Genomic DNA, 24,647 nt, shown 5'->3' with positions numbered 1-24,647 from the left:
GCACCTCGCCGTACAGCTCAGAGCGGCGGGCATCAAGGACGCGGAGCGGCTGCGCGTGGTGGCGTCGTGGGAGAAGCGGAGGAAGTGGCTTGTGGGCACTCTGCGGATGAATCCGTTCGAGGAGGAGGTGCTGAAGATCGCGTTGGACGAGGTGCGGCGGGGGATGAGGAACGTGTGAGGGGCGCGGGCGGGGCCGGGGCCGGGGCTTGGTGATCGCTCGTTCGTGTTGGACGTCCATATACCACTTAGTCGTTGGTCGCTGAAAGGATGTTGATCTCTCGCGATAATAGTGCCGTGAAATGTTCGTATTGCTATATGCTAGGTTACACATTGGGGAATCGTTCGACGGTAGAATTGCTGGTCTTCGGAATATCGTCAGGTATATACAGATTTTTATGGGAAGGGCGATGATTAGACTAGGCACTACATAGAGCAGACAGGAGATGAGAGCAATGTACACAGCGATGCAAGGAGGTAGCATAAACGATAACAGACGGGACAACATAGACGATTGATTGCTCTTGCGGCACTGCGAACCTCAAACACCGATGATTCCATTTCCGGTCGTCGCGGGAGCGTCACGACCTCCCAAAGACCTTCCTATCCTGCGCGCACACTGGCACGCGATGCTCGATCGTCACATCCACAGTGCCCGCATCGGCGGTGAACGTGTCGTTGTCTCCATCGCGGAAGACGACGCTCGCACTGATGAGCGAGCGCGCCACGTCCCGCCCCTTGAGAATCCACAGAGGCACCGGCACCCAGAATCGCAGCGCCCAGTCGCCACCGCGACCAGTGCCGGCGATACTCGGCGGGATTCGCTCCCAACGGACGTCCTTGCAGATGCCATTCGCGGGGTCCATGTCCCGGAGGACTTCATCGCGCGTCAGCGAGGGTACCACGCCCCCACGGAAGGACGCCGCGTAGATGGCGTCGTCCGCCATGCTGGGGACGCGTTGGCACGAATCGACGGTGCGCCAGTCGATGGATATGGAGTCGACGGGCGACAGAGGAAAGCGGGTAGTTTGAGCCTTCGCGTCCTTGACGTAGAGCATGCCTTCAAGAGCGTACGTCTGGCTGTTGATGAATGCGGACGATCAGTAATTTGCGCAAGTACAAGTATAAGAAGCCACGTACTTCAAGTCCACATCCCACATCACGATGTCTTTGGCCTTCATCTTGATCGACACCTCGAACCGTGCGGAGAGCCCCAAAGCCCCAAAGGCCGAGCGGGCGATCAAGTTTTGGTTTTTGGCGGCCTCTTGATCTGCAATGAGGTCGATGATCTCCTTAAACCTCGTCCCTCGAGCCCTCATCGGCAGCGTAGCCATCGGTCGATCCGGGGCCACCCAAGCAGCCGGGCCATCATCCTTACGGGTAGGAATTACTAGAGTGCTACCCTCTATGCCGTTAAACTCGCCCAATCCATGCGAATGACCCTCGTCGTGGCCATACCCATCGAACCGTAGATCCCTCACGGCATAGGACCTCTTAAGGGCCGTCTTGCGTTTCACGAAAACGGGGCTAGGTTCCGTGCACATCCGCTTGCGTCCTCCGCTGGCGGTGACAGTGCCTGGCTCGTTTCTCCAGATCGTAGGGATGGACTGTCCGGAGTCGCAGCGCGGGCGGATATCATTCACGCGCTCGCGATCGTCATCGTCGTCTTCCCGGGCAGGATTCGTGCGAAGAGGGGAGGGTACACCGGCGACATCGGGCGACGTTAAGTCGAAATTCAGTGGATCTTGCAGGGCCTGTTTCATGGCGTGCGCTGACCTCAGACCGTGTAGAGCCGAGGCAAAAGAGGATGTCGATGATTGAAATGGCATGATACAAGAGGGGGATCGATTGTCGCACAACTCGTTTCGCAGGGAAATGGGATGGACGAGACGTTTGTCGGGTGATATTCGCGGCGAAACGAGGAATAATACGATGCCCGTCTGGCCGCACGGCACGTTAGGAGTCGCGAAGGTGGATCGGCTCGCTGTGATGCGAGTAGTGTGGATGGTAGGACAATGAGATGCGGCTCGAATTGGGGCGTGGTTCACCAGAGTGTGGCTTCAGCCCCGGCCCGGGATACTGCCGCCAGCCACAAACGCGTTCCAATCACATGACCGGTACAACCGCGTGTGAGCGCCTGTAAGGTGCCACTTGCGCTCGCGACAATCTTCTGCTCCTTTGTACACACCTGCCACAGCAGATTAAAGCGAGGACCGGCTAAGAAAAGCACTCTGCTTGCCTGGCTTCCTGATGTGTCGTGACCTCTTGTTTGACTCAGTGTTGCTGCAAAACGACGAAACGTACATCACCGATCCTTGCATATTGTTTGACTGATGCACGTAATTCAGCATGCCTACACGCATAAATCACACTACATTGCAAGCCTGGAGGAAGATACCTATGAACGAACAGGACTGGACAGCTGGGACCCGCCACACATCCTCGTCGCGTCCACAAATGGGAGCGACAGACCTGCCGACGATGCGGCTCATCTGAAAACGGATCATAAAACGACAATAACGCCACAAGGTCAGTAGACGCAGACGCGAAGCCGTTATATGATCTGTTCTCACCTTTCGTCGCGAGCCAGGTCACCGCGCAGGACATCTTCGAGGCCAACTACCGTGCCTCCGGGATGCTTCGCCCTCGTGTCCACGGAACACCCGCGCCCATTGACATCTTGAAGAGATGGGCAAGTTAGATGATGAGTGTCCGGAGGAGATTGGAGTCGTGATGTTGATATACACGCGAGGGCTATCGGAGGTAAGCCTGCGCAGCATTGATGCCGTGTATCGTATCCATTGCCGGGTGTGGTGCTCACAGACTGGATATCACGGCAGGTAGACGAAGCTGAGGAGACTTCATGGTGCGCCACTCATTCGTCAATGGAATCCTGGGTGACGACGGAGCTCCCGAAACAACCAGCACAATCAATGACACCGAGCTACCACAGGCGTCAGCGTACGGATGGTCGAGGTACCGAACGAGGACAAACTCACCATCGAACGAATTCGGGCAGTACTGCGAGTTCTGCCACTCTGAGAAGCATCCCGATTGGGAATACGAACAGCCACCGTACGGCTAGTCGGAAGTTATACGGCCCCCACTCTGACGTCCATCCGCGGGAGGGATAGGAAGGATTAGGGCACTGAAGCACTACGTGCGGTAGGTCGTGCTCCACCGCAGATGCTAGTGATGACAATTCTTGACAGGCGGCGACAGGATGTCAGCAGGTGACAATCAGGGATTTCGGGCCACTCGGAGGTGCAGAGGACTATGCAAGGTGATTAAGTCAATGCAGCGGAGAGGACTCGGAGGCGACATTCAGCCTGACGAAGTCATAGATAATGTTATACCGAAAGAGCCACTTGTTAGATATTGCCCATTTATATTTGTGGGCGACCAACCCAGTGGATAGCTGCACGGCACTGTTTCCTGGACAGTTATTCGACGACCATCGACCTGCAGACCGAAGGGAATCAATCCCATCCAATCATGTTGAGACCTCGTGATCAGTACGGCATGTAAGCGCCTGTGTAGCATCGCGTATATCTGCTCCGTCGCGTCGTCTTCTGCTCCTCTGCACACCCACACCATCAGCATCCATCCGAGTGCAGGTGACCGAAGTACGAGCTCTCACCGTCCGTACCATACTTCCGTGGTACTTCGCAACTTCTTGTGTCGCTTACACTCTGCATCTGTCGCGTTTCGTGCGTCGCTCCTCCTCTTGCGTAAGTCTCGACGCCACTGCCTTCGTGTGGTCGCTCGATCCTGATCAGTAACGCCATAGCACGATTGCTAGCATGTTCGCCCCAAATGGAACGTACTTTCGAGACCTGAAGGAGATCCTGGAGACGCGGGGTGCCGAGCAATTGGGAAGCTGCATGGGAGCACAACTACACGCCAACGACGAAGGGAACCCACTCTCAACAATGATGCGTACCTGAGATCGAAAGTTGAAACGGTAGTGACGCCACTCCAGGTCAGTACACGAGCCAGAACCGTTACAACATTCGATCTCACCTGTCTCCGCAAATCCTAGCGATTGTGGAGGCGCAATCCATCATGCATGACCAGGCCGTGCCAGTCGATGACTCACGGCCTGTCTGGACTCAAATTGACTGTCTACAGAGTCACTTGGACATGGACTGCGATGTAAGCAGCGTTGAGACCCGTATAACAGTCTTACAGCACTCACTGATGATACATCGATAACAGGTGACCCGCGGCCCTATCTTCACCGACCGCAGAATGGACGACGGCTTCCCCTCCATTGATGAGTGGGATGAGAACGACATGTGGGAGACGTCGACCACACTCGACGAAGCCGAGTTCCTCCTCGACCAACCCGTGCGGAAGGTCGCGAAGAATGGGTGGAAGGGGACCCACCAGTGCGCAAGCTCTGGGAGCACCCAGGGCCCTGCGACCATCGGGACCCTGCCCGAGGGATACGACCTCAACGCGGCTGAGCGTGTCCGCGCTTGGAAAAGGGTCCGGGTAATGCTCGGTCGGCACAAGGGGAAGAAGACGGGGTCAAGGCCCGTCCCCCGTGGATTATAGGGGCAGCTCAGGCTGGTCCACTGGCGATGGTACGCCTTCGTTGAATCCCTCTCTGCTGTCGTACTGATGGATCCGTTTTGATGTGTGCCTGTAGTCTGTCACGTCGAGAAAGAAACTGGCAGCCTGGGGGCCGCAGACGAGGAGACGTCGTACAATGCAAGACCTATCGCATGACGGCAAGAAAGGGAACGTCAGCGCACTATTGCATTGTTTTGTTTGATTGTACTATTAGAGGCTCTCACCGTATCTGCTTGATGACCACGTTTCGTAATGTGGAATCAATCGACTTAAAAGAGTGGACGGCGGTCAGTACCCATTAGACCCTTCGCAACAGGCGCTAGCCCGACATCTAAGTAGATGCGCTCGTCCATTACAATCGAGAGCACATTAGCAATAAAGCATACTATAGACCCTTGATTGCCACGGTCTCAATTCGGTCCCCCAAGCAAGCATACCCAGTCCACAGAACTATGCGCCGACGGTAGTGTCCGGGACAGTCAGTCAAGTAGATAGTCAACACTGTCATCCCCGCTCGCAAGAGAGGTATCCAAAATAATTCACATCGTGCTGAGTGCGTGAACCACACACCAGAGTGATGCGACTGCCATTCGCACCTTCTGATTGACTGGATTCTCCAGCAAGCACTTGACGCGTCGTGATCTCGTGACCAACACGTCGAGCTTCACCGGCGCGTAGACGCCCACTAGTACACGAGCCTTGCCACTTGCGATCATCCTTACCGCTCGTTCTCCACCGTGAAAGCTTCAAACAGACCACGGGCCCACGAGATCAGGTACAAGCCACCTGTAGAAGGCAGCGTCGTCGTCAGTGGCCACCTTGGCAAGCACAGATATGGTCAACGAACTCACTGCTGTGGCGTAGGTGCGCCCTTGTTGGTCGCGTCGTCCTGGAATATCCGCTGAGACATACGCACCCACGCGTACGAAGAGGGGTTGACAGCTGTTTCTTGAAGATGTCTACGACGATTTGGACGCGTGTCGGTGAGTGATCAAACGTCAGTCTCGATGCCCAACATCCGGAGGGCTGCAGGAGACGGGGACTTCAACTGGCCAATCAGTCAGCCACTCGTAAAGGTCTGTTGTCTTGCCGTGGACAGTGCAACTACCCTACTCACGCAACAAATATGCCCAGATCTCATATACGCAAACGGCGGAGACAGCGCCACTCCAGCGACGGAAGACGCAGCCTCGACGCAGCCATCTGCGCACATCTTTGGCACGCAAGCGGGTAGTGCCAGAGAGGCACGTTACAGCTGTAGTTGAGTAAGCCTACGACACACATCGGAAAACGGTGATGAGACTCACCGGGCCATCTATAGGTACGATGGCTCTCCCGGAGCTCTTCGTACACCTGATCTTGGGCGACGATGCGCTGTGGAGTCCTCCCGGCCACTATAGTGCAGTTCGACGTTGCTGAGGACTAGGCGCGATGTGTTTATACCAGGCCTAGAGCATGGCACAGGGGTGACCGGGTTGGCTCTACCTTGGTGATCATAACGGTGCGTCTTGAAGCCACTTCGGCGTGACAGCTCATTCGTGCTGTACCAGGACTATAGAGTCCGTGTTCTAATGGTGGTCATCACGTCCGCACCGGGAGCTCTCTAGCTACGAACACCTATGAACACCGTTGAACGATCCGGGCCATATGTGTTTAGAAACATACGTACCCCTGGAGCCATGGCTTTTCGCCGTCCACATCCGTCTCCTGATATCCGGGGCGTATGGCAGAGTCCACAGCGGCCAACCTGCCAGCCCTTCGCCCACGAAAAGGCCGCAAGTGATCTACCAGTGATAGCTCCGTGGTACGGATGGTACCTCGTATGCAAGCGGGGGTTTCCTTGATTCCACGACCATCCCAGGATACACAACGGTGCGATTATGAATTGCTGGTGGTGATACCGCCCAAGGTCCTGTGGAAGGTGCACTGCTACCGCCCTTGTGTCACCCACCGTTCGCCGCGCAAAAACGTTGGAAGTCGAGGGAAAAATCACAGGGCGAAGATTTTACGCCAGCACAGTTCGGGTGAATGAGACCAGTGGTGGAACAGAGCCCAGAAAATACGTTCGTGGTGGGTCATCTTGGGTCGACCCAGGAGTACGAAGGGCGGATTGGCAGCCAGATTAGACGCCTGAAAAGGGTCGCGTGTCGCGTGACGCGACGCGTCTCGCCGGGTTCGACTTGGACGCGTCTGCCCATCGCTCTCCAGCTGCCACTGCCAGCAAACTTGGTCCTTGCACAGTTCCAGCACTTTATTGCCTACCGCGACACTCACCGGCAATGCCGAATTCTTCAACAATTCCTGTGCGCCGAGCATTCGTACCCGACGATGATGTGCACGTAAGAAAGCGACAGCGGACCGCTGTTCCAGACAAGGCGGGTGCGCCTGGGATTGAGATGAATCCTGCAGGTGCGTCTCGTGTCGCCTGTTTGTTTCGCTGCAGCTCTGATAGGTCTTCAGAGGTGAGGGGCATCGCTGATCCGGTCGGAATCCCTGTGCGTTTTGCGTTACTGCGACGTGGAGCTCGTTGACCCACATACTCATACACATGAGCTCTGCGTCTACTGTGGAGATATTAACGAACCAGGCGCTCAAATGCTCGTTTGCGCTGACTGTGGCAATTCGGCATGCTTTGGGGGTCCGATGTCTTGCATAAGCAAGAAGGTGGACGTGGACTTCCATCCGATGGCGTATAAGTGCCCGTGCTGCAGCCGCCTCGCCAAGAAAACTTTGGATGTAGGCACTTGTAATAAATTCAGGAACATGTCTGTGCTCATCCACGGCGGCAGTACAACGTCAGCCAGTCCGCGGCGCATTACGCGGCGTTTGCGACATCAGCGTTCCCGCTCATACTAGTCACAGCACACGAACCTCGCCCTGAGTATTTCACCACTCTCATCAAGACGCAGTTTCAGCAGGAGTACAATCTTCTGAATGCTATGGTGTGTCCGTCCAGTCGCTCGCTGTGAATCCTGACCACGGACAAATCACAGTACTACTCGTACGATATCCCCCTGACCGTGCGAGGCTGGGAAAACATCCAAACGATAACAGCACAGGCGCGGATGTGGCAGGCAGGGAAGAAACACCTCAGCCCGATGTTGCTACTTTCCATTGAGTGCCACAGTGACCCGGACACCGGCTTTGTGACGTTCCGCTGCAACACAAACACGCGTGCGCTCAACAGCCCGGTCAACAGGGTGATTGTCTTCTGATATAGAGTAATCCTCGTCTAATTTAGACTCACAGGTTGCGGCGCTGCTGTTGGGTGACATCTGGAACGAACTGCCGAAGATGCTGGGGCTACGCGGTCTGGTGATTGGTGCATGCGGATACGTCGTCACAAACGCCCAACACGAGGCAATGCTTCGAACTTTGGTTGCGGAGTAGGTCTGTTCTGTATGCGCGCGCGAGGTGTCAACGTTTACAAGGTGTCGCAGAAACCGGTTCAACTTTGTCCTATCGTTTCTCACGACTGGGCTCGTTGTCCAGACGGCCGGTGCACTCTTGCTGGCGTTCTTGCGCAAGGTGTACATGCAAAAGGTGTCCGTCGAGGCTGCAGCGCTGGAGTCTTTCCTCCATGATCGTGTCTTCATGCTGACGGTCGGGCTGCACCTGACGTGGGCCGACAACGGCGGCCAGCTGCAGCAATACGCTTACAGCCAGGGCACAGCCAGTCGGGCGTGGGGAATTGACTTTGTCTGCCCAAATCCAAGTTGCCCTGGCAGTACGGCGGACGTCCGCCCTCGCATACACAAGCGGGCATCGAAAGTGTCCCCTACCTTCAAGTTCCGCTGCCAATCGTGCAAGAAGGTGTCTGTCGACTACGTCAAGATGCCGGATTGGGTCTCCGTCGTCGACGAGAGCCGGCTCGTGTTCCGGTACCCGATGCTGGTTAACGGTGCGCCTGCATCGTGCTACCTCATTGGAAAGGTGGACATGGTTGATTGGGCTCCAGGAGCAAAGGTCGCCGATGCCCTGGATGTTGATTAGTTAGCACGCACAGTATTGGAACCTTTTGTAAGTACCACATACGAAATGCAGTTGCCGACTCGCTCGCTTGTCTGATGTATTGCCCCTGCGGTCAATATGTGGGTGGCGTCTGTGGTGCTCACCCATTGCATCCAACAGCATCGTGTGGAGTCGCATTCTCCGTTTGCTCAATATGCTACGGACATTCATGTCCACAACTCGTTTCGCAATGCATCTGTTATCATTCATTACGCAGCTCGTTCAATTCGTGGCTCGTACTGCAACACCAGACAACTCCGACTTCAATGTCAACTTCTATCTTCATGCCAAGGTGCGCTCTCCCGAACGCAGCGCCGTCTGCTGTAGCCTATACATCCAACAGAGTTTGGGTTGCGTCCTGCAGGATGCGGCGCTGAAGTGCTTCCTGACGCTCTTCCGAGCAGGCAGCTGGATGGCACTGGGCAGTATGTCTTCACCACTTCCGTCTGACGAGTCGCACAACTGACACCGACATCCAGCGACGCACTACAACTTCCTGCACCAGATCCCAATCTTCTCCCCCTACGAAGTTCGCGCGCGGATCGAAGGCTGGGATAACAAGTGGTGGACATCTTTGCGCGGTACGTTACGCACCCGCGCAAAAGGTCGAAGAAGGCGCAGAAGGTGTTCCTCGCAAACGGCATCCCGACGGGCAAGATTACGCCATTCGTGACGCCTTCCACAGACGCCGACGGCAACGCGTACACAGGCGGTGCGCCCTAACCGTCCTGCAGCCCCCCACCCTCGACCCATGAGCGAGCAACAGACAAGGTTTCAGGTCACTCATGCTTGAAATTACTATCTCATACGACTTCCGCAGTTAGCCACAACTTGCAAGAGTACAACAGTCTCCCTTACTACGGCCGCAGGTTATATTAGTCCCATCATATGCTCGAAGCCTCAACTTCACAACTCAATCTATAGCAACGTCGGTTCACCATTAGCCCACAAATAGTGTAGAGCGTACAATTCGCGTACCTTGGCGAGTGCATTTGCGATATCTATCACTATCTGTCTGCTCACTGTCCAGGAGTTTGGACTCGGGGCTGGCGAGCTACTGATAGTGGAGTGCAGCTGCCTGGTGCGGTTGACAGAGAGTCCTCGGCCTCCTTGTTTGACGGCCGGAGTGCCGAAGGCATCAGTGCTACACGTCACCTCAGGGCTTGTGTGGTCACTTGGAATTATAGACCGAGGAAGGACCGCATCTGGCTGAAGGCGTGGCTCGCGTCCCGCTGCAGCTTCTTCCCGGACAAATCTGTGAATGGCTAGCCAGAAGCGAGCCTCCGAGTCGCCCGACCATCCAACCAACTGTCTCTACTCCAGTACGAACTGGGCGCGTCCTCGCCCTCCCTCTGCGCAGACTTCGCGCCCTCTCGTCGAGCGAGTATAATTTCCGGCACGCATTTCGGTAGACGAGCAATCGACGATAGGCTGCTGCGGATGCTGTCGCCATCTCCCGGACGTACTGATCCGATGTCTCGTACACAGAGCGCCAGGCTGCGTCTTTCATCACATCCTCCCACCCGTACCTCGACGCCACGAAGTACAATCGGACGGGATACGCAGCAACAGCCGCGACGCACTCCCGTTTCGCGAATACCGCTGCCCTTGCGACCTCGTACTTCTTCGCTGCTTCAAGAAGACGGCAAGCACCGCACAGTTTCTCGTCAGCTGACCCATCCTGGACCTCGGGGTCCGGCATAGGATAGCAGAGCTGAAACAGAAGCGCGAGAGTACGGCCGTCCTCGGGGAGGTCAATGAGGCGATTTCGCAGTGGGCTAGTGGCGGGTGCGCCTGGATTAGAGCTGCCCTCTCCGGAAAGCATGGATGCCAATACGGGAGAGGAGAAACCGACGAGATAGCGAAGAACATAGAAATCAATACCATCTGAAGACCGGATGATGGTGTCGGCAGGAGCTGGGTCATCAAATGGATGCGAAGGTACGGGACGGGACGTAGTGCCGTCTTCCGTCGCTACAAGCCAGGTGAGTGCAGTGATCATGAGAACTGAGAAGACGACGCACTGTTAGGGCTATGTTTCGCTGCCAGGGAATCAGCGCTGCGCGTGCTGTGGTACTCCAAGAGATGAAAATACGAAGCGGCCGAGATATTCTCCATGTGCGGCGTGAACGCGTCAATGGCATACGCTGGCGTATCGTAGCGGATCTTCTTAATTTTGATAAGTGGGGCAGCGAAGGCTGCAGCGGCCCGACTAACGACCTCTTCCAAGCCTCTTCTACATGCTTCAGCGTACACGTCTAGAGGGTGACTGTCAGAGAAGATTATCAGCTCCTTCGTTAAGGCTGATGTCGCCTCCCGCATCTGGTATTTGAGTGCTCCCTCGATGATAGGGGATATCTCCTGTACACTGGCGAATGTGGGTTTCTCGACTGGATAGCACATACGCAGGAGTTTGTCGAAAGACTGCCGATCCTCCGAAACAGGGATGACAGGCAACGTATTAGCGGAATGACTGCTCGCGTCTGTCGCTGTGTCGCCGTCGACCGGGGAAGCAGCTTGTGGTGGTTGCGGTAACGAGAACATGTCCGCGAAGAACGCAGACGCGATCCGCAGTATGTTCTTGTGCACATAGAAATTCGCTCCGTCTGCAGACCGTAGGATCGCATCTGCATCTGCAAAAGAGTTATCAAACGGGGCGGCGGCGACCGTGATAATGATGTTGGGTGGGGACCCTTGGCTGTCATTCGGTGCGTCAGGCTTCGTCCCTTCAGCAGAAGACGGGGCTGATATAGCTTCGGAAGCCACTGTTGCCATTGGATCCATCGCTGGGATCGCTGCCGTCGTACGAACTGGGAAGCGTCAAGTGGCTGATATGGCCAAGAATCAGTGGTTTTCGGTGAGGAACAATGGCAAATCACCACACACCCTCGATTGAACAACAAGACACTAGAGGATATGTAGTCAGTGGGATAGGAAAGGTCTACGGGTGTCGGCGTCGTGTATGAGATGTATGCTCAACTTGGTAAGTCATGCTTCATCGACCATCGATCCTCGTGTCTAGTGTATTCAACGTGTGCGGCGGCCAGGAATATCAACGTAATGAGATATCACTAGAGTACATCGTGTGCTTAGCTTCGCGTGCAGAAGCTCAACGAGGCAACGAGGCATACCCTTGATCACACAGTTGAGCGCCCCGTTTAGGAAGACTTGGACACCGTACTGAAGATGCCTCCTATTTGAGCCCCATATTGCTAGTACTGGCGTCGGTGCATTCTGATAGTGTAAGTTGATTGATACATGGGAGTGAAATTCGAAGCGATCGCACGCTGTCAGCCTTGCTCGTAGATTCGACTCAATGTAGCCTCACTCGAGCTGTGGTGCCGCTTGACGCCATTACGTCAATCACAGCTTGATCTAGGATTTACTGAGAATGAGGTACGCCTAGAATCGGACGCGGTCCCTCATCTAAATCAATGCTTCCGCAATTCTTCTGAGTTCTTGATGCGTGCATGTTCGTGGCTCGGCTCGATACCGTCAAGAGTCTCAGCCGACCTTGAGGTGTCCCGTGGAGCACAGTAAATGTTCTCCACAAAGGTTGAACCCGGAAGGAATGCCTCGACAACCAAAGAATTCGGGCCGTTGTGGGAGAAGTAGGTGTTTCCTCACGGTGATCGGCGTCCTCTCAAATGTAAACTTACAGTGAGCCACAATGATATTGATACTTATCACCATACATATACGAGAGACTGACTCACATTGTCCTACTGCGTGTACCGCAGATACTAGCCTCACTGCGCGACATTCTATTTTCACGTCGCAACGCCTTGCCAACCACGCACGCATCGAACGTGCGACGAACACGCACAAGAAATTTCGTTCGGATCATCGTCCGTACATATCCGAGCATAGTCGACCAGACAGTCCGCCGCCACAGGTGCCCATCCACCGTCCCAGCTTCAAGTTGGGCTCGCTCCGCCGCAAACGTGTCGATGAATGCTAAACTAGAAGCACAACTCACTGGACTTCGCGTTACCCGGGTCTGCTCCGGTACGCGTGCTTTTGTTTGTCTGAAGCATGTTCTTGCTACGCTGGCGGAGGACGAGGCCAGGACCCAGCATTTCTGGGAGTAGACGAGCGCCCAGTGGCTGCTCGCCGCAGACTCGGTGCCATCTCCAGGACTTGCGTGTCTTCCATGGCATAGGCGGATAGCCAGGCGGCCTCCTCAAGCTCCTGCACCCCGTCCCACTCGTAGCACACGCTCGCGACAAAGCAGAGTCGAGTGGGGTGCGCAGCACTGGCCGCGACGTATGCACGCTTCGTAGGTGCGACCCCGTACCCCCTCGCTGCTTCTTGAAGACGGCGGGCATCACTGAGATTATCCTCGGCTTAGCCGTCTGGGACCCGGGGTCAGACCATCATGCTGGGCTGGGCAATCATTCTAAGAATTCGTAAACGCCTGAGTGGCATCAGTACATGTTCCATGGGTAGGAGCGAATCTGACGTGGACGTAGGCAATCTGCATGAGACGTACGTTGAGCCCTTTCAACTGGTGGCATGATCTGCTGACTGGATTTCTCGTGGCTGACTGCGCTGCATGCGGAGGCGGGTCACACGTCATATATTCATAGGTAGGTACTTAGTATACCACCAGCAGACATCGACTCCAGACGCTACAGAATGGTCTGCCGGCGGCGACTATCTGACCTCGTTGTCAGCAATTGCATACTGTTAGGCCTGCTGAAAATGGTAACATACCTAGAGACCGCCATTTTACATCACCTGACGATTGAAAATATTGAATGATCCTTCAAGTTTGCGAGTGCTTTGCAGTAATCATAGCTTGATCTGCAGATAGTTGGGACATACATTCATATATCAAACAAGGACTCTCACCTTCGCCAAACCTTCGGCGATTTCTTTGAGGTTTTGCCGATTGAAACATCCTGCAGGGCTCGGTGACCTCACGTCAGGAGAGTGCGGCGGCCCAGAGCTCGCCCGCGCAGCACGGTCTACGCTCGGAAGAAATGCCTCGACGTCCATGTACACATATGGTTCACCCTCAGAATCGTAGTCGACACAACGGCTCAGACGTTCATGAAACGCGAGCCAGAACTTCGCTTCTCCTGGACGCCTCAACCAGCTGGACTGGCTCCAATAAGCCGAATGAACGACAGGTGTTCCAGTTTCCTGCGCGGCATCACCGCCACGTAATATGACGTCTCGGCACTTCCGGCAATATACCAAGAGACGACGGTATGCGACAGCGGAAGCAGACTCCATTTCTGGGTAGTAGGCATCGGAGGTCTCGTACACAGAACGCATGGCTGCATATTTGGCCACGTCGTCCCAATTGTACTGCGTCGCCAGCAGGTAGAGACGCACGGGTGAAGCGCCGGCAGCCTCGACACAAGCACGTTTGGCGAACGCGACTGCTCGTGCCACCTCGTATTTCTTCGCAGCCGCCAACACAGAAAGGGCGTCCTTCAGCCTGGTGTCTGCGAAGCCCGTCTCGGTGAGCTCGGGGTCAGGCATGGGGTAAGACAGCTGGAAGAGTTTCGAAAGCGTCCGTCCATCCTCCGGGAAACGGTGCGTCGCCACGAAGGTGGGACTGGCTGGCGCGCTCTCTGGGGCGCCGGATCCCGTCGTCGTGGAGGACACTGAGAGCGACTTGGCAAGGACTGGTGAAGCGAAACTGAGCAGCGAGCGATTCATGTAGAATACCGCGTTGTCGGATGAGCGAATAACGGTATCCGCGTGAGCGGTGTCGTAAAAGGGATGAGGTAGTCGTCCGATAGCCATCTCGGTCCCGCGAGCCTTTTCGGTGTCTCGAGGACGTGATACGATACGCCTTACAGCGGCCTCTGTGCTTGATCGTAGCGATTCCAAGGTTCTAGCAGCATGGTGTTGAAGAAGTCGGTAATACACGCCTGCGGGTAAAGCATCCATTCCTACAGAATACTCATCGAGTGGATGGGCCCGCCGTGGCTTCTCGGCGGTCGGTTTGGAACCACGCGATGCGGCTTTGTGCCCGGACTGCCATCTCGTGAATTCGCAGACTGCTTCTTCCACCATGTCTTCCAGATTCAACTGGTATGCGACTGCGAAGACATCCAGGGGCGTCATATGAATGCGAGACGACAATGACTTGCTCATCATGGCGGTGCCGATCGGCATCTGGTACTTGAGTGCCGCGCTAAGGACATGCGCCAGAGTATGAGCTTCAATGGAGGACGTTTCAGGTCTGTCGACCCGGTAGCACGTATACAGTAGTCGCTCGAAAGTCTCACTGTCCTCCGTGACCGGGATGGTCGGTATCTCAGCGCGACCGGCAACCGGCGAGTCAGGAGACAGCGGTTGCGGCAAGGAGAACATGTCGGCGAAGAACGCCGACGCGATGCGTAGGACTGCCTTATGCAGGTAGAAACGCGTACCGTCTGCAGTCTGCAGCACGACGTCGGCGTCTGAGTAAACGTTGTCGAATGGATAAGGCGCGATCTTGACGAGGCTATCCTTGCTCTGATCGTTGCCTAGGGAGGCGGTTTCGTGGTTCGGGATAGTGGGTGAGGACGGAGCGAGCGTAGGCGCTGCGCTGTCAATCGGGGTTGACATGATGTGTGTGCTCCTGCGAGCGAGCGGTGTTTCAGTATATCATGACTGACAGACTGACAAGAATTGTGCTGACTTACTAGAGCTGGTCCTAGGTAGAACGTGAGGAGCCTCGAAGAGAAGGGAGTGCGCTCATCTTATATGAAGACAACGCCCCAATGCTTCCAAATCGACATCGATCCTCGAGGCAAAACCGTGGCCTTGAAACTTTACTGACTTGACTAAGCACGCGTCTTCGACGTTCGCAATCTGCAGCTTCTGAGCCTGCCTTGTCACCGCGTCGGCATTCTCCTGCGTGTCGAAAAACCACTCAAGCAGTAGCCCCATCTCCTGTCCAAGGGTAGATATGATATGGGGCGGCAGATATGGCCAGTTTTGGTGTGCAGTATGTAATGCCGCAGCATAATGCGGTCAGTTGGCACCCGGATATCAATCGACACATATTGACTCACCAGAACGTATGCCGGCATCTGGCTCATACAAAAGGAGGACGTCTTTGGCATCTAAGATCGCCCAGTGGACCATAAATTCCAGTCTGACGGAGCGCTCGGTGACCGCTGGTGTGAAGGCATCATGTTGGCTGGTCTCGTACCCATCCGTGTGGACGCACCCCACCACCGGTGTCGGAGCGGTGGTGGGGTGCGTCCACACGGATGGGTACGAGACCAATGTTGGCCGGCCGCCGTACTGGGTTTGAATGTACTGTTTCAAGGGATTAGCTAGAGTCTGAGCTATGATCCTAGACTCTGCAACAACGCGTCACGGAGACTGAGTGCTGCGTCCTGGGTATTGCGCTGTACTGTTGAGTACTTGAGTACTGGATGCTCGTGCTGGAGAGGTTGTGGCAGACACTTGGCCCAGCTTGGCATGATGCATGATGCGGCACGATGCGAGTGGCTGATTATGTAATCAGCATGCCACAGTTCAAAGTCAACGTTCAAACGTGTAACGTTGACAACGTTGAAACGAACACTGAATACTATTCCTGAATACAGTACAACGCGTATGGCATCTATTACAGTATGGTTGCGGATAGTGAGTCTGACATACCTGGAGACCGTTCAAGTTGCTTGACCGATTGTGGTCTGGGTCCTGGTACTGAGCTACAGTGTAATCTGCAGATCACTGAGATGTGCATTCAAATAAGTATCAAATCTCGGACTCTCACCTTCACCAAGCCATTCGCGATACGTCGTAGTTCCAGCTGACTCGAATGAACCTCTGGGCTCGGGGACCTTGTGTCAAAGTCGTCGATGTCGGGGGACTGACTCGGAACCGGATTAGATAGTATCGCCCGAGCAGCACTCCTCCTGTGCCTTTCCACGATCACAGAGCTCGGAAGGAGTGCATCGACGTCCATGTATGACGGTATTTCTGTATAAAAAATCGCGCACTTGATCATTGCGCGTTGGTCTCTGGTTTTGCTGATTCGGATGTTTCCAATACTCGGGCCGTGGTCGCTGATTCTGGAGGTCCCAATGGTTCTCACCTCTGATTCCATAGTATCTGAGCTCCGTAGTATCTCGGCCATTGGTGTATGGGTGGTTTCGTGCACCTTATACTCCCCTCCGGTGCTCAATACATCAAGACACATTGCGTTGGCTGGTCCGGGCCTTTGGTACATTCAGTAAGGCTTTAGTAGGGCTTTGGTCTGCCCGTTTCATTGCTTTGGATTACGTCTGGTATGTCAATGATATGACTGGGAGCACCGTTTCATTAGAATGATAACTACTGTTTTCAGTAAGCTGGCCGGGCACTGCGGTCACGGTCATGCATCATGGAACCAATGGTCTCGGCAATGTACTACAGTTTGAATGAGGCCTCGGAGTCTGACCCCCTTTGCGCACGACTTGGACTTGGACTCCGTGACTCTGCATCGTATAGCGGTGTCGCCGTCTTGCAAACTCCCCATTCAAGACTGTCCTCTTCGTCATTGCCCGCACCGATATCGCACAGCTCTGTCTTTCCGAGTCGAGGCGCTATAGTATTCTAACTTGAACACGGTAAGCACTTATTACACTGACTCGTTGATGCTATGACGATATTCACCTCCATGTCTACGTCCTTCCCATACTCTACTTGAAGCATAATCCCCCAGGCCGCAAGTTCCCAATAGTAATCATCTCTCCACTCCATTCATTGTCATTATTTGTAAGTCTGAGCATGCTGCACCCTTGTCTATGTGCATCATTGCTGACGTGAAGTGTGCTATATCCTTGTTAGGTTCATCGTTCACATGGATCCGAATATGCTGAGTGGCGTAACGCCGGCTCATGCGGCACAGCTGATACGTATGCTGCAAGCTGTCGCTTCTGCCCCGTCGCCCGATACAACAACTGCTGTTCCGCCACTGGCACCAACCTTAGAGCATGCTTATCCTCTTCCTATGGACACTTCTAATAGCCAGCATCCTCTCGCACATGCTTCTCCCTCTGCCTCGCAATCTCACGTCCAAGACCCTCGTTTCACCGGTGATCCATCCCAGTCTAATCCTTCTCGCTCATCTGCGTTGCTACCGAGCCATCCTCCGGCGAATTCCCAGGCTGCCTCGTCTTCTAGGTTCACTCCGTACCAGAGCATCCGCTCTGCTTCTACTTCTCGAGGCTACCCATCCGCTGGTGCTCCGGCCACCGCAGCCGGAGACCTATTTCCGGGTTTCCGTGGCTTGAGCTCTGCCGTCGGGTTGTCTTCTCAGGTCAATCAACAGCGCCAAGCTTCTGCCGCTGCGAGCATCCCAAGAGCTCCATCTCTTGTGCAACGGGGACGCAGACGTGGAGGTGGCCCTCGTGGTGCAGATAGGCACGCCCCGACGCTTTTAGGCCCTGCCGCTCGCAAGCCCACAGTCGATGACTGTTTAACTACCACTGCAAGCGACGGCTCTTTCACCTAGAGCTGGCAGTATCATACATGATACCCTGTAGTAAGAGTCTACAGATGATACATGCTGCCTCTTATGAGAGAGCAGTGCCAAAGCCGGCCAATCGCCATACATTACAGACCGCACGAGCATACATTACAGAGCACGTCACAGCCTTCCCTTTCGAGCGCGTCTGCCGGCTCGCGCTATCATATATCACAGCCCTCTCATGCATTACAGACCACGATTACCTTCCTTTTCGAGCGCGTCCGCCGGCGCGTGCCAATTCCATCGTACATCACAGCCCTCCTATGTATTACAGACCTCTCATACATGACAACTAGCAAAAGCGTGAGCGCGCAATCGGAACAGACGGGGCAAGAATTCGGGCAACCGGGCGTGAACACCAGCGCGGGGGCCATGCATGAGCAGGCGAACGGGCGCATGAACTGGCAAGCGAGGTTGGCAGACGAGCGAGCTGGCAGGAATGTGAGTGTGAGGGCGGGAGGGCAGGCGGGCGGGCGGCGGGCGGGTGAGCACTGGTGAGCTCTTGTACACCTTCCCTTTCGAGCACGTCAAGCGCGCTGCTCACAGGCACGCATACATCACAGTCCCTGCTATGATCATACATCACAGACGGTGAGTACTTTCCCTTCTGAGCGTGTCCGGCTCGCTGCGGTCTCATACATCACAGTCTTATACAGAGCCGGTGGGCAGGTGGTACACCTTCCCTTTCGAGCACGTCAAGCGCGCTCAGGCTGCGAGTCATACATCACAGTCCCTGCTATGATCATGCATCACAGACGGCGGTGGGTACTTTCCCTTCTGAGCGTGTCCGGCTCGCTGCGCTCTCATACATCACAGACCTCTTATACATTGCAGCCTTCCCACTGGCGTTGATGACGGCCCGTGGTACGCCTTCCCTTTCCAGCGGGTCAAGCGCGCTGCCCTCGTATATTACAGACCGTGGAAATCCTTCCCATCCAGGCGCATTCGGCGCGCCGCCATGCAACCGCCACGCCTTCCCTCTGGCTCCAGGCCTCTCTCTTTCGAGCGTGCACAGTCCCTCTTGAGCGCGCCCAGGAGGATACCACCGAGCTTGAAGCATATAACAGATGCGTCATGGCGGATCAGTCATGGTACGCCTTCCCTCTTGCTGAGCGCTGACTCGGAGCTCTCGGTCCTGGCTTGTACATTAGAGACAACGGCTACCTCCCCGGCACTATCGAATACGTCTCGCGCCACACACATGGCGGGCACCGGTGCAGTGGCACCTTCCCTTACGATGTCGGATGGCGCTGACATCGCGCGCCAAGTGCTCTGGGCCCATGGGCTGCACTGGACGCGCCGCTGATGTAAACAGTAACTCACAACCACCTCTCTCAAGCCTGCCCATCCGTGGCGCGTGAGCGACCGTTTTCCCACCTTCCGTCTCGCTAACACTCGGTGTCTACACTTCGTGTATCCCCGCCGTCACCCGGCCTCAACGACAACCTTCACCTCCTCTTCGGCCTCCAAGTCCACGTCCACATCCCATCTCTCTGACTTGTTCTCGCTGCCAATCTGATCTCCGGCGATGTCCTTGCGGCCCCTCATCCTGGTTTTCATCACAGTCAAGTTTTCCCGACAACGTTCCTGGGCGACGCACCGTGATCGTCTCGACTACACGAAACAAGACGGAGTCAGCCTGAGCCGGAGGGAGCACCAGTGTCTTGGTATGTGACTACCGTCTCATCTTCGTCATCATTCTCGCGATCCTATACAGCATTCACCGCGGCAACAACGTACCATCTCGACTTCCGGTCGACAGTCCTTTGTGAGTCTGTCATGATTCCTTTGCCTTACTCGACAGACACTTGTATATTGCAATAGACACAGATGCGGCTACACTATGTACATGTGAGCCGAAGCATCGATAATACAGAACGTTACGGGAGAGCAAGCATGCAAAAACACGTTATGTGGTGGATGTATTGTAGTTTCGTACACTTCTCGAGTCTCGACTGGAATCGAAGAAGTTACGCAAGGTCAAGAAAACGTGAGAGGGTACAGGATGTGCGCGGCACGCGCGAGTACTCAAACGCAAGAATGGAAACCACGGCGGTAGCGACTTGAAGTGCGTGCGATGTCACTTACTAACCTTCTGCTTCTTAGACGGTCCAGTCGGGCTCGTTGCCCCCTTCCTTTTCTGTGCAGTCTTCGTCGTCGTCGACCCCCCAACATTGTTCTCCTTCGCGGGGGACCGGGTGCCGGGTAAGTTGCTGGGACGGGTCCCGTCTGCGTTCACCGGCACACGACGGAAACGATGCGGTCGTGGTGCTGCTGTAGCGCTCGCCGGCTCCGGTGCGCCGTTCGTCGACGAAGGTGAGTTGACGCCTTCGACCTCTGAAGAAGAGCAAGAAGGGCTTGTAGCCGGCTGCGTCAAACGTGCACGAGTGGTAGCGTCAACGACATTCGTGATGTCAGACACCGTCGTACGTGTGTGATCGCTAGTAGACGGCGCAGAGGTGGTCATGGACGGCGTAGGCGAAGATATCGAAGGCAGAGCAGATGACACCCCGGTGGACGAAGGCACCGACCACGCTATGGCGCTCTGCGTACTTGCATGAGACGATGCGGCGAGCTCGGTGCCCGGAGAGGTGTGAGCCGACGGCGCAGCGGCTACCATCGGCGGCGCGACGACCATCGGCGGCTGAGCAACCATCTGCGGCGGGGCGACCATCTGCGGCGGGGCGACCATCGGCGGCTGAGCAACCATCGGCGGCTGAGCGACCATCTGCGGCGGAGCGACCATCTGCGACAGGGCGACCATCTGCGACGGGGAGACCATCGGCGCGATGGCGCCTTCCATGGCCATCCCGTTCCATCCAGCTGGCACAGATGAGCCAGAATGATAGGAAGACGTGTCAGAGGGGAAGAAACCGAGCGGTGGCGCCGCTGCCATCAAGGGCATCGAGACTTGGGCGCCCACGTAGATCTGGCTTCCTTCCATTGTCATCGGGTTCATCGGGTTGTTGTCGTCCCACGCATAGGTGAAGCCGTCTGGGAAAACGAAGGGAGCTGACATGGACTCAGCGAGCGACAGCGACGGAGGCTGGGGGTTGAATTCGGGGCGGTAGAGATCAGTCATCTCCGGTGCGAGGGCGTTGATAGGCTCGTGATCATAAAGTAGGTCGAGCATGCCAGTGGCAGTGTCATGAGACCCCAGGTCCAGGTTCCCGTCCATAACGGTGTCCACCGAAGTCGCGTCCAACAAAGGTGAAGACGTGAGGGTCATCGACGCATCCAGGGAAGAGGTGAGCGATGTCCTGTCTGCGGAGGTCGCGTACACTGAAGAAGAGTCGTCCGAAGCGCCATTTACCGAAGACTCGACCACATATGGCGACGACACATCCACGGAGGATGTTTCCGCCATAGACACATCCCCTGAAGCCGTGTCCGCCGAAGATTGAGCTGCCGAAGACGTCTCCGTTGCTGCGGCGCCCTCGTCAGGATCTGTCCAAGTGCGTATGGGCATACAAGCGGACAACAATGGCGTGTATGGACGTACCAGTGTGGGCGACCTCAGTGTGGCTAACCTCAGTCTCTGCAATAGTCTGCGCCGCCTCAGCTTCAACGCTCTCGCCTCGACCTTCGGAATCGGACATCTGCACAAGGCCGGTGGTTTTCGACTCAAACTCCTCTTCCTCACGTACGGCTAACATGGTATGTCAGCCATCGGTCATCGAGCAAGAAACCTATGCATACCTAGCTCAACCTTAACATATTCCGCGAACGGCTGAACGACCCGCGACTTGAAGTCTGGCGTCGACGAGCCATACGTGTAGCCCACAGTCGGGTCCTCTGCGTGGTATCTTGAGAGTAGTATGGTAAGCATACTATCTAACGATATAAATGAAGTCACTTACGCCACAGTCGTAATATTTCCGTCACAGTCCTTCAGTACGCCAACGACCATGTAATATCCACCCGTCAAGTCATGCAACACGGGCAGGACTTGTTGGAGAATGGCAGGTACGTTGTCGATTATTCTAGATCGATGCATGAGATTCAAACAAACGACACCATAGAGACGGCTTACGCTTGACGTTGCACAGGGTTTGGCGGCGCCTGACCAGCCTGACCATTGGCTGGAAGAGCTGCGAGCGCCTCGTTAGCGGTTCTCGATGCGATGACCTCGGCTTCGATCTCCGCTTTGGTCTCGTCGCTCTCATTCTCATACGCCTCCCGGGTCAGTTGCCTCACGAGATTCATCTTCTCAGCGCTCTCATACTTGCGACTCGCGAGGGCTGCTTTGACGGCAGGCTTCACGCAGTCGTCGTAGTACTTGCGAGAATATACCTCAAGAACCTGCAGGTTCCGCCGTCCTTTCGGTTTGAAGATGTTCATATTGACTTTCGCAGACGCTGCCTTGCGGCCCTTCTGGCCGGAATGGTTACTAAACCAGTTGCGCAAAGTCTATTCAAAGGCGCAGCACGTCAGGGAAGTCTGGTGATGCTGTTCGAAAGGTCGCGTGCTCACCTTCTTACGTTTCTCTATGGCCTTGCTCAGCTCCTTCGATTCCTCCTCCGTAATGGGCCCTGTTCGACCCGCGAAGAAGACATCCCGCTCTGGAAACAGCCTGAACCATTCACGGTATAGATCAGCCCAGAAACGCGGTAATGTCTGTCCAGCTTGTGCGCTGCGATGAGACGCCACCTTCGACGTCAAGAGGTCCCTTTGTTCGACAGTTGCCCAAGTCGGAGGAGCCATGACTCGGAGATGTGACAGGAGCTGGCGGTGGCGGTAAGACTGACCAGGATGCGTCTGTAACCAGAGGGCGATGATACATGATGGCCGTTCTTATATTGTCACACCACAAACTCGATGGATCTCTTTGCAAGCAACACCGTTGGCGTGGTCCCGTTAAACATTTCATTTGTGAGTTGCCTTCCAAATCCGGATGCAGAAGGCCCGAATACTCGTGCCCGTCGTTTATTCTGCTGAAGCGAATTGGGGCTTTGACAGACAAGTTGCAACTGGGGCTCAATCGCGCTGAGGCGTGACAGCGGCGACATGGAAGATAGAAGCTCCGAGCTGTAAGTCGGAGGCGAACAGCGAGTGGGCGAGTACAGTCTACCTAATCCGATTTTTACGAACATCGTGCGAGAGACCATGGTCCAATGAAGATGCGCATATCTCCGTGTCCGCCGTCGGAATGAGCTATATAGCACTGATCCTCTTTGCTAGATCCCCATCATTCTGCCCGGCTCCTCTCCCTTCCCCTGTCTCCTCTGTCTACGATGGCGAACGGTGGCAAGAATAACGGCAAAGGCGTTGACAGGGATGTCCCTGGCGACAGTCCGCCCTTCACGGTGGAGCAATTGCAGCAACTGATCGCTGGTCTTCGCCTTTTGACCGAGCAAGAAGAAGGTATTCATTTGTCTCGAAGTGGTCAGGTCATGTCTGACGTGCAAGACTACACACAGATCGTCAACTATGGGCCGCCGTCGACAATTCCTCTGCCCAGCGTAATGTTCCGTCTTTATCTCATACCCAGGCTGCTAATTTCGTGCTGTTGTAGTAGACGTTCATGCCCGATTGAGTGCGGGGCCCAGCGCGCCGCGCCGTCCCTTGCCTAACGTGCATCTGGCACAAGAAGTCCAGAATCAAGATGGCCCTGCTCCAACGCGGCGGTCCACTCCTCACATCGAAGCTCCCCAGCCTACCCCGCCAACTGCTGGTAGAACCATGGCTCCTACGCCTGGTGGCGGCTGTCATGCGCCCTGCGCGAACTGTTGTGGCGGGACGGTGGCGGATGGCGGGGACAGCACCGGTGTACGTTGGTACTGTGTGACGCGCGGTCGTGCGGTCGGTGTCTTCGCTGGCTGGTAAGTAGTCTCCGTTGCGGTTACTGCATTGCGAGCTGAGAGATCAATCAACAGGCCTAATGCCTCGCCGCTTGTCATCGGGGTTCCGAACTCCGTCTATCAAAGGTTCCCTACCTTCAGCTCGGCGTTGGCTGCGTTCCTTGAAGCGGCAGCCAACGGGACGGTCTTTGTTGTTTTGTAATCTCTGTGCTGTCTTGATGTCTCGTTCGGTCGTGCCCTGCTCGCACTGTGCAACACTATCGTAAGCTGTCGTAAATGTCTTCTTGGTGCCTGCGAGCTGTCATTCCACAATCCCCACTCCTGTCACATCGAACACTTACACTCCGGGGTCATGTCCGTCGCACATAATTTCTTGATAGCCCCGAGTAGATACCTTGTCGATGAATCTGTGCAATGCCCTGTTGAATGTCATGACGATTGCTCTCACGAGTACTCACATCCTTCGGTATTCGCGTGTTCCCCGCAACACTAAATTCTCCAGCACATACTTTGCGCAAACCTCTGGCAACTCATGGGTCGACGCGCGAAACATCACACAGTCGAGGCCAAGCTCGCCGCCAAACGTGCGCAGCAATCTAAGTACACGCATGGCATTCGGTAAGGACTCTATTAGAGTACAATGTACACGTCGTAGTACAGTTCAATCCTCCTTACACCATGCTCTATAGAGGCCAGGCACGAGTACCAGTCAGAACCGCGCGCACTACTCAGCTCGTGTTGGACACGTACCCAGCCCATTTCACAAGCGCATCGTTGGCATACCGCCC

At 55.4% G+C, this 24,647-nt stretch overlaps 8 protein-coding genes across 8 annotated transcripts; 3 read left to right on the top strand and 5 right to left on the bottom strand.

The window, feature by feature from the left end:
• Nucleotides 1–272: 272 nt before the first annotated feature.
• On the bottom strand, nucleotides 273–759 carry B0H18DRAFT_1020436 (uncharacterized protein; the record flags this gene model as incomplete). Its single annotated transcript, XM_048029482.1, has 1 exon — nucleotides 273–759. A coding segment is annotated over exon 1 (186 nt), but the record flags the coding sequence as incomplete, so codon positions are not given.
• On the bottom strand, nucleotides 375–1,917 carry B0H18DRAFT_1212912 (uncharacterized protein). Its single transcript, XM_048036498.1, has 2 exons — nucleotides 1,138–1,917; nucleotides 375–1,077 (listed from the first exon to the last, which is right to left on the bottom strand). The coding sequence occupies exons 1-2, from the start codon at nucleotides 1,824–1,826 to the stop codon at nucleotides 579–581; spliced, it is 1,188 nt and encodes a 395-aa protein (XP_047890872.1). The 5' UTR covers nucleotides 1,827–1,917; the 3' UTR covers nucleotides 375–578.
• Nucleotides 1,918–4,062: 2,145 nt separating this feature from the next.
• Nucleotides 4,063–4,557, top strand: B0H18DRAFT_1121301 (uncharacterized protein; the record flags this gene model as incomplete). Its single annotated transcript, XM_048034312.1, has 2 exons — nucleotides 4,063–4,152; nucleotides 4,216–4,557. 2 exons carry the CDS (start codon nucleotides 4,063–4,065, stop codon nucleotides 4,555–4,557), a joined length of 432 nt encoding a protein of 143 aa, XP_047890871.1.
• Nucleotides 4,558–7,257: 2,700 nt separating this feature from the next.
• On the top strand, nucleotides 7,258–8,645 carry B0H18DRAFT_541055 (uncharacterized protein). Its single transcript, XM_048038530.1, has 4 exons — nucleotides 7,258–7,517; nucleotides 7,569–7,775; nucleotides 7,825–7,961; nucleotides 8,016–8,645. The coding sequence occupies exons 1-4, from the start codon at nucleotides 7,515–7,517 to the stop codon at nucleotides 8,566–8,568; spliced, it is 900 nt and encodes a 299-aa protein (XP_047890870.1). The 5' UTR covers nucleotides 7,258–7,514; the 3' UTR covers nucleotides 8,569–8,645.
• A 742-nt stretch (nucleotides 8,646–9,387) lies between these two features.
• Nucleotides 9,388–11,617, bottom strand: B0H18DRAFT_1020410 (uncharacterized protein; the record flags this gene model as incomplete). Its single annotated transcript, XM_048029481.1, has 5 exons — nucleotides 10,611–11,617; nucleotides 10,001–10,560; nucleotides 9,884–9,956; nucleotides 9,565–9,851; nucleotides 9,388–9,504 (listed from the first exon to the last, which is right to left on the bottom strand). Coding segments are annotated over exons 1-4 (1,680 nt in total), but the record flags the coding sequence as incomplete, so codon positions are not given.
• A 1,529-nt stretch (nucleotides 11,618–13,146) lies between these two features.
• On the bottom strand, nucleotides 13,147–15,322 carry B0H18DRAFT_540965 (uncharacterized protein). Its single transcript, XM_048038529.1, has 2 exons — nucleotides 15,234–15,322; nucleotides 13,147–15,169 (listed from the first exon to the last, which is right to left on the bottom strand). Exon 2 carries the CDS (start codon nucleotides 15,154–15,156, stop codon nucleotides 13,423–13,425), a length of 1,734 nt encoding a protein of 577 aa, XP_047890868.1. The 5' UTR covers nucleotides 15,157–15,169; nucleotides 15,234–15,322; the 3' UTR covers nucleotides 13,147–13,422.
• Nucleotides 15,323–19,483: 4,161 nt separating this feature from the next.
• B0H18DRAFT_956560 (uncharacterized protein) lies at nucleotides 19,484–22,762 on the bottom strand (the record flags this gene model as incomplete). Its single annotated transcript, XM_048042471.1, has 8 exons — nucleotides 19,484–19,607; nucleotides 19,799–19,832; nucleotides 20,147–21,505; nucleotides 21,561–21,707; nucleotides 21,758–21,864; nucleotides 21,919–22,041; nucleotides 22,092–22,468; nucleotides 22,532–22,762. The coding sequence occupies 8 exons, from the start codon at nucleotides 22,760–22,762 to the stop codon at nucleotides 19,484–19,486; spliced, it is 2,502 nt and encodes an 833-aa protein (XP_047890867.1).
• Nucleotides 22,763–23,292: 530 nt separating this feature from the next.
• Nucleotides 23,293–24,061, top strand: B0H18DRAFT_1121296 (uncharacterized protein; the record flags this gene model as incomplete). The annotated part of the gene is made up of 4 exons (XM_048034311.1): nucleotides 23,293–23,422; nucleotides 23,479–23,520; nucleotides 23,577–23,880; nucleotides 23,935–24,061. The coding sequence occupies 4 exons, from the start codon at nucleotides 23,293–23,295 to the stop codon at nucleotides 24,059–24,061; spliced, it is 603 nt and encodes a 200-aa protein (XP_047890866.1).
• Between the last annotated feature and the right edge of the window lie 586 nt (nucleotides 24,062–24,647).

This window comes from Fomitopsis serialis, assembly GCF_022376445.1.
Source record: "Fomitopsis serialis strain Sig1Antser10 chromosome Unknown B0H18scaffold_59, whole genome shotgun sequence".
Classification (NCBI taxonomy): Eukaryota; Fungi; Basidiomycota; class Agaricomycetes; order Polyporales; family Fomitopsidaceae; genus Fomitopsis; species Fomitopsis serialis.
Note: the sequence above shows the minus strand (reverse complement) of the source record. Positions and strands in the feature narration are given on the sequence as shown.

What these genes read in the sequence shown, in the direction of transcription:
- B0H18DRAFT_1212912 (XM_048036498.1), bottom strand. Translation starts at nt 1,826, where the DNA reads ATGCCATTTCAATCATCGACATCCTCTTTTGCCTCGGCTCTACACGGT. An exon ending in ATGTGGGATGTGGACTTGAA is followed by an intron (nt 1,078 to 1,137) that starts GTACGTGGCTTC and finishes ATTCATCAACAG; the next exon opens with CCAGACGTACGCTCTTGAAG.
- B0H18DRAFT_541055 (XM_048038530.1), top strand. An exon ending in TCAACAGCCCGGTCAACAGG is followed by an intron (nt 7,776 to 7,824) that starts GTGATTGTCTTC and finishes TTAGACTCACAG; the next exon opens with GTTGCGGCGCTGCTGTTGGG. An exon ending in CTTCGAACTTTGGTTGCGGA is followed by an intron (nt 7,962 to 8,015) that starts GTAGGTCTGTTC and finishes AAGGTGTCGCAG; the next exon opens with AAACCGGTTCAACTTTGTCC.
- B0H18DRAFT_540965 (XM_048038529.1), bottom strand. Translation starts at nt 15,156, where the DNA reads ATGTCAACCCCGATTGACAGCGCAGCGCCTACGCTCGCTCCGTCCTCA.